The sequence below is a fragment of the Clarias gariepinus genome, chromosome 1 (assembly GCF_024256425.1).
Source record: "Clarias gariepinus isolate MV-2021 ecotype Netherlands chromosome 1, CGAR_prim_01v2, whole genome shotgun sequence".
Classification (NCBI taxonomy): Eukaryota; Metazoa; Chordata; class Actinopteri; order Siluriformes; family Clariidae; genus Clarias; species Clarias gariepinus.
The window spans coordinates 35,834,246-35,847,996 of NC_071100.1; the positions used below are offsets into that span (position 1 = coordinate 35,834,246).

The window sequence follows — 13,751 nt, forward strand, 5'->3', positions numbered from 1 at the left end:
TATCAAATTTCTCCTTTCAGCCTTTGCTTCAACTACTTCACCTCATTTTGAGTGTTCTTGCAGAGCTATTGAAATGTATCCCAGAATGATTAACACTGACAGAGTGGATCATAAATCACTTAAACACTTAGTCAGCATTGATGGCAGCTTGTAAAACTCTACATCAACTTTTGTATTGTACAATCTTGCCAGACCTTAGTAGGTACAATATTATACATCATGTTTCACAAACAAATAAAATTGTACAAGGGGCGTTCAAGTGAAACCCGGACTTGTAGCGGAATTTCTTATGAATAAAGTAATGAGTAAAACTGATTGTCATTTATAGAAAACTTAGATAGACTTCTTAGATAGCAGAAGGCACTGTAACTCTTAGCTGCAGTGAAACATTTGAATGGCGCAAACCTTACAATGAATGCCAACGATGATCACAGCCAAGGTTGGCTCTGAACCCACTAAAGTCGTTCACTTAAAAATTCAGCAAATGGAATGTCTGATCCTTTAAAAATCAACAGATAACTTGCGGAAAGTATGATTCTGTCTGTAGGGACATTCACAAACACCATTTGCACATTACAGGAAGCCGGTTGGGAGTTATTGCCCCGTCCTCCATTTCCACATGTTTGGACCATTAAAGGAGTTTTTGGAAGGCCAAGGTTTCAAACGTGATGCACACAGTCCAATCATGGCTCCAGTGTACTGAGACAACTTTCTACCATGATGGTATCCAAGCACCAGTGAAATGCTGGGATAAATGCATGAGTGTATTATCCAGGCATGAGTTTATATAGAGCAGAGATATTTAACTCCAGTTCCTACTCACGTGGCACCTGGAGGAAATACAAGCAAATGGCGAGAAGAACATATGAAACACACAGACAGTTACCTGAGCTGAATGGGGGATCCTGGAGCTGTAAGGTGACAATGCTGCACCATCATTCTGCTATCCCCGATTCAATTTCTTGATTTGAGATCAAGCTTCATTATGTGTACAAGAACGTGCTGAATGTGCGGCTTCTTGGTAGAATCACAGTCATCCAAATCTGTCAGTACACCTTAGCAACAATCATAGAGCTAAAACAAGCTGAGGCGTAGGACTTTAAACCGGAAAAATAGTATGTAGGTGTACTGTACAATCATCCCAGTGCTTGCTTTCACAGGTACTTACACACATCAGCCATAACATTAGAACCCTCTGTGTAATATTGTGTAGTTCCCCACACACACACACACACAGCTGTCCACAGTTGAGAAGTTGTGACTCATCACACCAGGCCACTTGTCTGGTCTGTGTCTACGCAGCCACATGTAGCAAGCTGTGGTGCACTGTGTTTGTAGCCAAAGTGTTAACTTTTTCATCAATTTGTAGTACTTCAGATCTAACACTTATTTGGGATCAGACCAGACAGGCTAGCCTTTGTCCTGTTGTGCATCAGCAAGCCTTGGGTGTCCATGACCTGGTCACCAGTTCACTGGTTGTCCTCCTTCCTGGGACCACTATACTGGGAACACACCACAAGATTAGCAGATTGCAGATATCAAGCATGTTTGTGTTGTAATGGTCCTTGACTCTCAGCTAAAGACTTTAGATAGGTTTTTGTTTGGTCAATTACGCTCGTAACTAGGGTTGCCAGCTGTCCCATAAAATATGGAATCTTCCCATATTTGAAAACTAAAAGACCTATTCCGTATTGAATATTACAGGTCAGACTGCTAGGACAGACGTATTTGTATGGGATATAAGCATACAGTCAGTGGATAGAACGAAACCCCTCATCTTCTTCACCCTATCTGCCATGGTCTCTACCAAAACACAGAACAGAGAATGTGCTTCTCATTGCTTGGAGCTCATGACCCTGGGCAGCATTTCACTGGGGGTGGCTTTGGAAAAATAATAGGACATAGGGAAAAATAAGTGCAAAGTTCAGAATTATGATAATGTTTGTGAGATTGGTTTTCTATTACTCATTTGCACATCACATGTCATCTCACAGTGTCGGTTACTTCACCTAGTTTGTGAGTAAGGCAGGGGACTGACTGGGAAGGTCACTCACTTAGATGTATGAAATGGGGAAGGAGGGGCTAGTGGACATCACCTCAGGTCTCCCCACTAGAAACCAGACTGCAGGGGCAGCAGGGAAAAGTGCATATAAAACTTTGTACAGCAATGCAGTTAATAAAATCAATAACACTATGAAGTGCTACTGGATAAATGACAGATCACTCATTCTCTATATATATCAATATATACTGTACTGTACAGTTTCATTCTTCTGTTTAATGTGAAATCATTAGGAATAATATATAACCAGTCTACACACTCCAGAGGTGAAATGGTTTAGTCTTTACAGTAGTGTTAATTGGAGTTTGTATGTCCTGATGCTTGTCAAAAAAAGAATATATAATAAATAAATGGTCAAAGCCCTATTAGGTGGTCAGTTTATAGAAAATAGAAAGAAAGGAAGAAAAGATAAAGGCATGCAGCTGTAAGCACTTTATGAGTTGAATATTATGTGTGTAGTAAATAGGCCAGTAACCCTTATGTTTGTTCATCTGTCTTGCTGTGTTTCTGACTTATGTAAAGTTGAATATAATTTCATATCCAGTGTTTAAAGTCATATCATTAGCAAATTTAAGGCAAGAAGTTTTTTTTTGAATGGCAGTCGAGAAACAGAAAGCAAACAGAAGCATTTGGATATCTGCAAACAAAATTTGGACTAAATTTTAGAATGAGAGATATCATTACTGGTAATAAGACATGGACTCATCACTACGAGCCTGAGAGCAAACGGCAGAGTATGGAATGGAAATGTCCTCAACCGCCATCCAAGAAAAAGTTCAAAAGTCAGCCATTAGCTGGAAAACTGATGGTTATAGTTTTCTGGGATTCTTAAGGGCCAGTATTGAAACATTATCAGGAAAAAAGGTTTAACAATTAACAGTGCTCGTTACAGTGAGACGCTTATTTAGCTGAAGTGTAAACTGCAAGAGGACTGCTATGCAAGGGCGTTGTGACCTTTCATGACGATGCATGTTCGCACACTTCTGCCCACACTGTCGAAACTCTGCAAAAACTTCATTTTGAAGTGTTAAAACCACCTCCCTATAGTTCTGATCTTACTCCATTAGACTTTTACGTGGTCTGTCAGTTGAACGCCGCCCTACAAGGATAAAGATTCACTTCTGATGAAATGAAAAAAAAACAGCTGTACATATGTGGCTCACAGCTCCGCCTAACATTTTTTAACAAGGGAATACGAAAGTTTGTTGACAGGTGAAAAGCAAGGAGATTATGTAAGAAAATTAGGCATTTGTTTTTCTAAAAGTTAATTAAAAAAAATTCTACAGCCAGAGCATGGCTAATTTTTGACTCAGGTGCCTTAATCTTGGCACAAAAAGGCGTGGTCCACTGGGAGGAGATGCTGAGCTTTTATTCAATGTCAAAGCTATTATGTTTAGCCTCAAACTAGTGCTAGGATCACTGTAACAATAGTTAAATAGACTATAAAACTAACAAGATATTGAGGAGTGTAAAACATTTCTATTTCAAAGAAGGAAACATACACTTTATTACTATTCATTACACTGTATTATTGAGGAATCTGGATCCGGACTTTAAGAAAAAAAAGTACAACCCCCCCTTTTCAAAAAACAAACAAAAACAAAACAACAAAAACAAAAACAACACCCCCACCACATATTCTTATTTCCGTTTCTGGGAGTTGGCAAGCTTAGCTTTAATCAATGAAACTCTCTCCCCCAACCCCCCCAAATTTTTATTTTATTTTCTTTCTTTCTTTTTATAATTTTAGGTTTAATTACTTAAGTTATTTATTTATTGGTTTACTGAGCATATTCATTTATTTACATTGTTTTGTTTATATTATATATTCTGGGTGGCATGGTGACTTTATGGTTAGGGTTCGAGTGCTGCGTCGGGTCTGGGTGCATGGAGTTTGCATGTTCTTCCCGTGCTTGGTGGGTTCTTCTGGGTACTCCGGTTTCCTCCCACAGTCCAAAGACCTGCTTATCAGGCTAATTGGTGTTCCCAAATTGCCTGTACTGTGTGTTTGCCTTGTGAATACTTGGCACCGTCCCCAGGGTGTACCCCGCCTCATGTCACCTGGGATAGGCTCCAGGCCCCCCGTGACCCTGTATACAGGATAAAGTGGTATAAGCAATGAGTGGGTGAGAGAATATAGATTTTATTTATTTTGGTTCCGTTAACTGTGGATTAATTAGTTAATCCAATGTAGTGAATCTTGTATGCAATACAATATACTTTTTTTTTATTAAATATTTTGTAATTGTAACTTTTGTTAATAATGAAAAGACAAAAAAAATTACAATTCTACTGGTAGTAAAACTAGTGTTAAAAAGTCTGAAAAGATCAAATGAAGAATTTATACAATTCAAACTACTCTCCACACATTTGACTTTGATTAATTTCTCAAAAGCTGTGACTAAAGTCCAGAATTTAAAAAGTTAAAGTTAACGAAATTGCCAGAAACTGTAAGGGTTGGTGACGTCATGTCATTGTTGCCGAACTTGCTTTTCTTTTTTCTGTAATCAGGTCTCTTTTGAAATCGCTTCGTACTGCCACGTCATCTGATGTCACTGCCGCACCTGCGCAGCCATCTTGTACTTCTGCGGCCAGAGAGGAAGGAAGAAAAGCAAGGATAAAACTGAACCGTGCTATTATTCATTAGAGTAATGTCCGATAAGTGAAGGGACGTAACTGAAAGGCAGCGTGCAGCGTGACAGCAGCGGAGGGGAATCAGAGACACGGCGGAGTTCGTCACAGAGCCATAGAATTACACACGCAGAGGAGTCATCTGTTCTCTAGGAGTGAAAAGAGGAAGGAAGAGTGTCCGTCAGCTTTCCACCTAAAATAATACACACCGGCCTTCACCCACCATGAATCCTGAATAGTAAGTATCACTCTTCCTTCACTACACCTGATGTACTAATGGATCGTTTTCACTAGTTTTACATCCACTAATGAGTGATAAATCCATGGCGTCGTTAGCGGACAAGCTTTGTCACCTCCTCCCCTAGTAGTTAGCAGCCACCGTCAGCTGGCAGGCTGCTTTGCTAACCTAACTATTATGTTCTACACCCGTTTTACAATGCAATCCACTTCCTGTATTGTTATTGGTTGCAATCGGAGACTGACCGGAATTTGAGCCAATCGAAACGTAGAATCGAGCCTTTTCGCAGCCGTTTGTAGCCTTGGAGGCGGGATGTCACTGAATACAGGTTCGTTATGCTAATTTAACGGATATAACCAAACTAGCTAGCTAGCCAAAATCATCTTAGCCGTAGGAAGTGGCTTATTAAATTTGTTCCAGGACTAATGGACGCCCACAAGGAGTCTTTTCAGGTTTTTCCCTCTTTGGATACGCAGCTTTTAAAACAATTTACGATGGGTTGATAATCGAAAGTGACGCCAGCGGTTTACGCCGCAGCCGGTTTCCTGTCGTTTTATTTGGCCTCATTTGGTGAAATTGGTGCGTTTTAAACTGAAACTGTGTCATAGGGAGAGAGACCAAATCCGAAGAAGATAAACATAGGTTTATTGTCAGGTTGTGTGTCATGTGTGACTGGGTTTTTTAGGCCTGTATGAGGACCCGGGGCTGTGGCTGGAGGAGGAGGAGCGGGCTTTAGTGTAAAGGTGGCCGATATGACAACAACAAACTCCCATCACGATATGTGCATTGTGCACACATCTTTACCATTCACGATAATCGTGTTGGTAACAGATCATTATCAAAATTATGTCAATACTTTAATAATATTATTTAAAATAAATGGCATTTAATGGAAATGATGATGATGATTTACATTTTTCATTTAGGCATTTGGCAGACGCTCTTATCCAGAGCGACTTACATTTTTATCTCATTACACATCTGAGCAGTTGAGGGTTAAGGGCCTTGCTCAAGGGCCCAACAGTGGCAACTTGGTGGTTGTGGGGTTTGAACCTGGGATCTTCCGAACCGTAGTCCAATGCCTTAACCACTAAGCTACCCCTGTAGTATCACAATACTATAGTAAATCCTGGATTCACCCACAACTTTCTCTTTCTTTATGCTTGATCAGCTGACCTGAATAACAACTAATTTCTTCTTAAGTTTCTACCATGGCCACTATTACAAATGTAATACAAGCAACGTGGCTGAAACCTACTACCATGATAAGGAATGTCATGCAACAAAATGTTTCCTTTTTTCCGAGGTTTTCTTACAGCAGGATTTATGGGCTGTCTGATTAAAAAATAAAAAAAAGGTGGATGATCAATAAAACAGGAAATAGGAGCCAGAAAAAAAATCCCTGTGCGCTTCTACATTTTTTTTATATCATAAATAAAGAATAACGCTTTGCGAAGAAGCTTGGGAATGTCTTAGGTGTTTCCATGGCAACGAATCTTTGATTGGGACGGAAGGTGGTCAGCTAGGTATCGGGTAAGGGTGTACGTAAATTAGTACCTCTTATTTCATGTGTGTGCTTTAATGTTTTATTAGGGAAACCAGGAAAACAAGTGAAGAAAGATAATTTAAAAAAGCATAATTTAAATGCAGTTCCACAGATGTTTCATCACTTGTTCCCAGATTGGGGCTAAAAGTCAAGACCTATCAGAGCATGTGTGACATTTACAATAAAGCCAAACTTACCAGTTAGGTATTTGTTCAGGGTATAGTTAAAAAAAAAAAAACACCACAAGGCAGTTTTATAAACTGCAGGTTTAATTTGACCTTTTTCTGTTTCCTGGCTCTTTCGTGTTTACAACATGAAAATACTCATTATTGATTCATGCAGTATGATCAGAAAAGCATTATTATTGCATTCTCTCATGATAGCACACCTTTTTGTCCTGTTGTGTGGTCTTTAGACATAGCCACGTCACACCATATGACATGCTGCATGCACAAAGTGCTTATTGCTTCACAGCAGATGTGATGCAACACTTAGTTGCATATGTAACGTAAGTCCTTGGCAGTGCCTTCTGCTCAGAAATCAAAAGGCACCAGAACAGCAAGTGTGTTGAAACATTTAGATGGTCAGGAGTTGGTTTAAATGGCACGGTGGTGTTTATCAAGGGCAAGTGCCCTGTTTCTGTTTACCACTTTACCCAGGTTATTTACATTTCTTTACATTTACATTGGGCAATAATGTAAATATGTTGAGTTATTGTGTATAGTAACAGCAACCGTTTACATCCATAGCTGCTAAAAATTTTGCTTTTCAAAGGGGTTAGGTTTTTTTTACATGGGTTGAATTATTTGCTTGGCACAGTGGGCATTTTATATGCAGGTCCTTATGAAGGAGTGTTTGCTTCAACTCTTGTGAGCTGTTGTGAAATAGTGAAGCGCAATACAGATGCACTAGGAAATGCTAACAGATGTGTGAAAATGTTATTTAAAGCCTGACATATTTAACTCAAACAAGCTCCTCCTGCCTTTATACTGTTTCCTTGTTTTTCTACTTAACTGCTTTTGATCTGTAATCCCCCCTGGGGTGCGATTTTATTTATTTATTTAACCTGCAATGTGACCTGTGCTTTTCAGTGACTACCTGTTCAAGTTGCTCCTCATCGGTGACTCTGGAGTGGGCAAGTCATGTCTCCTGTTGAGATTTGCAGTAAGTACACAGCTTGGTCAGTTGAAGTGAAATAAGAAAATGAAACTAATATTTTTCTGGTAATTAAGCTCTTTAGAAAATATGTCCTTTTGATGGATGCAATTAAAGTGGAAGAGGTCCCCAGTAAGATGTACATAGACAGAGTGTTTATTATTATAATTATTTTTATCAGATATAATGAGGCAGGAAGTAAGTGGCATGTTCCACACCCATCAAGGATTATTACAATAACTTTTAACGTTATTTAATATATACAATAGAGATCTGGAGGGGGGGCAGTTGGTTATGAATCAAGATTATTTTGTTTTTGTATTTTTTCCCATTCCATTCATTTTTCATTCATTTTTCATTCATTTAAAATAGAGATGCACTAGTCGATTAGTCAGCACATGGAATTGGCAGTTTTTCAGCTTGATCAGCCTGGGATATAACTGATTCTGTGCTGAGTACACAAGCTTCAAAATGGCGCAAAAGAAATGCCCTTTTTTTTTTTGGAGTCACATTATCAAAAGTTGCGTGCATTAACCAGCCTACCTCCATTTTCTCCGAACTCTGTTTGTGAATTGGTTTCTCAAACATTCATCACACAAGCTTACACTAATCTCAAAACAACAAGTGTGCTAAGTGTGCCCATGTTAAATGCTGTGGGAATCTGCATGCTCACAACTGATCAACACGCGCTCAAGATTTTGTAGGCATTTGAGATGGTAAAGCATCGTCGTCTCTTTGTTATCCTATAGGCGGTGCACTCTATAAACTATTTTCACACTACCATCCCCTGCAATAGGAGGGAATTATTTGCTAAGTTGTTTAGAAATAATAATTATTGCAGATGACAGAGATGCATCCTGCTCAATTAAGTGTGCATTTTGTTTAATTTTAAGTTAAATGCTAAACTCTTCTATTTGAAGTAGTTTATATTGTTTAAATGATCCCTGTGGTTTTTAAGTGAGAAAACTAATATAAGGATTGGGCTACATTTAATTCATCCTGTTCAATAGGTTGAAAGCCTTAAAATTGTAATATTGGGTGGTGACTGGTGATTCCTATCCCTCATATACCGCCTTTCTTGAGGTCTTATTTTGCTAGGCATAGCTATAAAATATAATTAATTCAATTAGTATGTAACTTCTTTTAAACAATGCCTATAATTTAACATACAACTAATTGTGACAATGCATGCTTGTTTTCTAGGATGACACGTACACAGAGAGCTACATCAGCACCATTGGAGTGGACTTCAAGATCCGCACCATTGAACTGGATGGCAAAACTATTAAGCTTCAGATTGTGAGTGATGTCTAAACTTTCAGTTGAATTCCTGCAAACCCTGGCAAAAAAGTATGGACTCGCCATATGTAAAGAATGTTTATCCAGATTTTTTTACATTTTGTAATAAATTACGGATTTAACGCAAAACAATTTGTGTTTATTGGTTGATGATCAGTTTTTAAAAAGTGATTGAAATATTAGTTTTGCAAAGAAACCTTGCCATGTCTCTTTTTTAATTGTATTTTTTAATTCTGTTTATCATGTTGGGACCTGGACTGTTGGCTAGCCATGTTATTAAGATGATAATGTTTTTCTTCAAGAAAGAAAAAAACTTTTTGCTTTTATATTCCTGGAGAAATAAGAAGTGTCATTCATAACTAAATTACCTTAATTCATTTATCTAATAGAGATGGGGCAATTCATGCATGACCATACTGGCTTGAAAAAAAAAGAAAAGAAAGAAAGTTCAATTTAGATATGTGTGCATTTGAAGTGGTAAAATGTTTCTAGCCCTTTATGTTCCTGCATGTAGTGTGCTGTAAACTATTCACAACACAGCATCCTGTGTGATGAGAGCAAATTTTGGTTAGAACTGTAACAAAATCTGGAGGGAAAAAAAGGATTCACAATATAAATAGAATTGGCACCTACTGTAAGTATCGTGATAATATCGGATTGGGAGGTCCCTGGTGATTTCCCGCATGGCGTTTCTATATGTATATCCCATTTTATTCAGATGATTTCTTACCGTTGTCACAATCATTAACTCTGTTTAGGCTTTTTTTTTTTTTTCCAGTTATGTTATGCATGTTTATTTTGCCTCTTTGACATTTTCCTTTGTCTAGTCACATTTTTCACCTTATAACCTTTTCTTTTTTTTCATACTTGTATTATGTTTTATGAGATGAACCAACACCTTTTAGCCACACCCTGTGCTGGATTTTCTTTTTTAATTTGTTTTTTGTGTGATGTGTAAAAGTAATTATTTCGTTGTTTAAATGGACCACTTCTCTTTATGTGGCCATGTTTCTATTAATTAGATATGTCCAACACCTTATTATAGTCTATAAGCTGTTGCTATGTAACTTTATAAGCCTTATAGTCTGTTTTAACTGGAGACTCATTTGCATTTTTGGACCTCTGCAGGTATTTGTTTTTAGAAATGCAAAGTAGAATGTGAATCCATAATTATTTCCTTTATACATTTCTCTGGAAGAAAAATACAATTAATTAAAAAAAAAATTGTTTGAGGCATGTTTCACAGAGCCAGAATGTTCAGCTAAAAAAAAAAATTGTGTTATAGCCATTCCTACTAAGCTGTTTGAGTTATGTTAACGTTTAAGTCTGGTAATTCCATAAGTTTTTGCCCTGGGTTGTCAGTTCAAACCTTAATATTGAGTTATTACATACAAACATTGTCTATAAAAATTCCAGTTCTTGGTTTAGAAGACAATACAAACATTTTTATTTTTTTAGTGTGCTCGCTTCTGGTTTAGTTAGCTATGCTGTATTTGGAATTAAGAAAGAACTGACTCTGTAGATCAAAATAACTTGTACTAGTCGCTTTATTTCTTTTATAAAAAGATTCTTACAAAATAAATTTTTACAGTTGTTAATTGTAGTCGATATGATAACAGAGTACTTATTAACAATTGTTTATGCTTTCCTAAATATACACTTTATTTATTTATTTATTTATTTTTAATCTTACCCTACGGTCTGTTTTTTCCTCTCAGTGGGATACTGCTGGTCAGGAAAGGTTTCGCACCATCACTTCAAGTTACTACAGAGGGGCACATGGCATCATTGTGGTGTATGATGTTACTGATCAGGTAATACAACATGCAGTATTAGACTCATAAGATTAACCAAGTGTACTGTACAAAGCTTCTAATTCCATGGTCTTTCTTAATTTTTATTTAATGCTGCATTGTACAAAAAAAATGCTGAAGGCATCTAAAATATGCAATAATCTTATTTAAACAGTTGATGTCGAGATGGGTCTGCTACTTATCCTCTGTAAAGCCGGGCCTTTATGAAGGCTTTACAGTTGATATTGAGATGTCGTATATAAAGCCTTCATAACGACTCTAAGGTTATGTTAATTGGTGATGTTTGAGGCCGGTAACTAAAAATAATAATAATATCCCCTCTGCAACAGAGGTAACTTTTGGTCTTGCTTTCCTGGGATGGTCTTAATGAGAGACAGATTCATCATGGTGCTTGATGGGTTTTGCACATACACTTGATAATACTATTCTTACTGTAGTTGTTGTTATTTAATTACCTAATGCCATATGTGTTGTTTTATTTTATTTTTATTTTATATTCACTATCATTCTAGAAAATAAATCCAACCTTTGTGACTGGCACTGTATATTGTTAGATCTCATATTTCTTGCTTATTACTTGAATCAATAAAAGCCTTTGTAAAAAGTTCCAACCATTTGTGAAACAATCAGTATAAGCTAGGCTTACATTTGTAATAGAATTATGGGCACACCTGACTTCTCTGCATCTCCATTGTCACATTTTATAAACAGGCAGAGAGTCAGGGTAAAGGATAAACTTTAAGATTGATATTTGTTAATGATTATTAATAATGAGCTGAGGTAAAAATGGCTAGAAAATGAACCTTTCTACAGTAAAAGTCAACAGTGCTTACACCATTGAAATACTGTATATCTGAAGGTTTTCTTGAAATTAGCTGGCATTAAAGTTTTGCACACAGGTTTACTGTTTGATCCAGTTAGGGAGAGGTGATGTGCCACCTACTGGCATGGTGACAAAAGTTGAGGTAGCTGTGTGCAGTATCCTTACAATGCAGCTAATTGGCCACTTAATCTTATATGTCAGGGGGGGCAGTTTAAAGCATACATTCATTTTGTGCACTTTACTGTTGTGTAAGTCAATTTGTTGAGTATACATTACTGTGTAAATCTGTTGGTGCAGTATCAGCATTGTACAATTTATTTAGTCTCGTTACTCTCTCTGTAGGAATCTTACAACAATGTAAAACAGTGGCTTCAGGAGATTGATCGCTATGCCAGTGAGAACGTCAACAAGCTGCTGGTTGGAAACAAGTGCGACCTCACCACTAAGAAAGTAGTGGACTACACAACAGCCAAAGTATGACGCTCTAGTGATCTCATGCTATAAAAAAAGAATAATAAGTTAATGGCGCACATTTTGTTTAATTTGTTACTTGCCCATTTTAATGAGAAGGTGTCCTTTTTTATTGCAGGAATTTGCTGATTCTCTTGCCATTCCTTTCCTTGAAACGAGCGCTAAGAACGCCACCAACGTGGAGCAGGCCTTCATGACCATGGCTGCCGAGATCAAGAAACGCATGGGCCCGGGAGCTACAGCTGGAGGAGACAAACCCAACCTGAAGATCGAGAGCACTCCAGTTCGACAGTCTGGTGGTGGCTGCTGTTGAAGAGCATCTCTCTCACACATACACTCACAAAAACATGCCCTTTCTGCCCTCCCATACATACATACATACATACATACATACATACATACATACAAACGCACACACACACACAAACACACACTTGCATACATCTAGGAGCATAAGAACAGAAGGTGATGTTCTAACATTCGCATGGGAGTAACCACTGCATTCGAAGCCAGCTTTCTAATGGCTTCCTTGCGAGAAGTTTGTAGCTTCCTCTGTGAGATCCCGGTCCTCTCCTTGGTTTTATACTCCTAGACTCCATCCCTATCTCTTTCAATATTTGTCTTCTCAAACCTTGACCTATTCTTCTACTTTAGTCTCACCTGCATTAAAATTTCCACCCACAACCCAAACTCTATACAGACACAGTGATTTCTGGGTCTTTTAAAGGTTATCTGTCTTCTAACCGACAGGTGTCAATTAGAAATAGGAAGTAAAATTGGCTTCTGGAGGATTCCCTATTTATTATATGCAGAGCTGAGGGATGTGAGTGAAGAGAGAAAGTTACATAATGTTTGTCATAACGTCTCTCCCCAGTCTTGCGTTCACAGATCCAACACACGAATCACAGATCACGTACTTGTTGAGTGTATAAAGAATGAAAAATCAAAAATTTGGCAATATTATACGTCTCATTTTCCGATCTTATAAGGATTGTTATTAATTTTAAGACTTATTATAGTTTTTTCCTAATCAGAATTATTGTATAAAGGCTTACTGCTGTCAAATGAAGGTGTTTGGCGGGGAGGGGGTGGAAAGCTTGATGTCTGGGGTTTAGGCTAAATGACTAAAGCTACTGTTCCCTGTTACCTCATTTAGCCCCTCCCCTGTCATTTGTTCTGAGTGTTTTCAGGAGCAGGAAAAAAAAAGTTAAATCCAGACTGGAACTGAAAAGCCTAGTGGTGGCACAATTTTCTCTTCTGTATTTTAAGTGAACGTCAGTTGTTGTCCTTCATCACTGGACGCTTGGTGCAGTAAGGCAGTCGTATATGTAATTTGCGATTTAGGTTTTTTGTTTTTTTAAAAAAAAGGTTTTCTGGTGTGATGGATTTCACATATTCCACTCCACGTAGGTCGTTCTGTTTTTTTTTTGCATAATTACTGTAGCTTGTCCTCCAAGATGTCTTAGGTTTGACATGTGTCGACATCTTAGCATTTCATCGAGTTGGTCTTCTACAGAATCTGTATAGGCGTTGCGGATGTTCCACTGTATACCAGATGTGTGTCTGACTCAACCCAGCACTCCTGCAGAACTGTTTGGTCTTTGTATGTGTACAGAAAGTGTACATGCATGTAGAGGGAATTTAATTTAAAGTACTCATGGAGGTATGTGAAGTCAGTCAGATGTTTGTACTGTGTCTTATCAATATGGAGG

At 37.8% G+C, this 13,751-nt stretch overlaps 1 protein-coding gene across 1 annotated transcript; it reads left to right on the forward strand.

The window, feature by feature from the left end:
• Positions 1-4,550: 4,550 nt before the first annotated feature.
• On the forward strand, positions 4,551-13,388 carry rab1ba (zRAB1B, member RAS oncogene family a). Its single transcript, XM_053505228.1, has 6 exons — positions 4,551-4,931; positions 7,569-7,641; positions 8,836-8,931; positions 10,650-10,745; positions 11,911-12,042; positions 12,158-13,388. The coding sequence occupies exons 1-6, from the start codon at positions 4,918-4,920 to the stop codon at positions 12,350-12,352; spliced, it is 606 nt and encodes a 201-aa protein (XP_053361203.1). The 5' UTR covers positions 4,551-4,917; the 3' UTR covers positions 12,353-13,388.
• Positions 13,389-13,751: the final 363 nt, after the last annotated feature.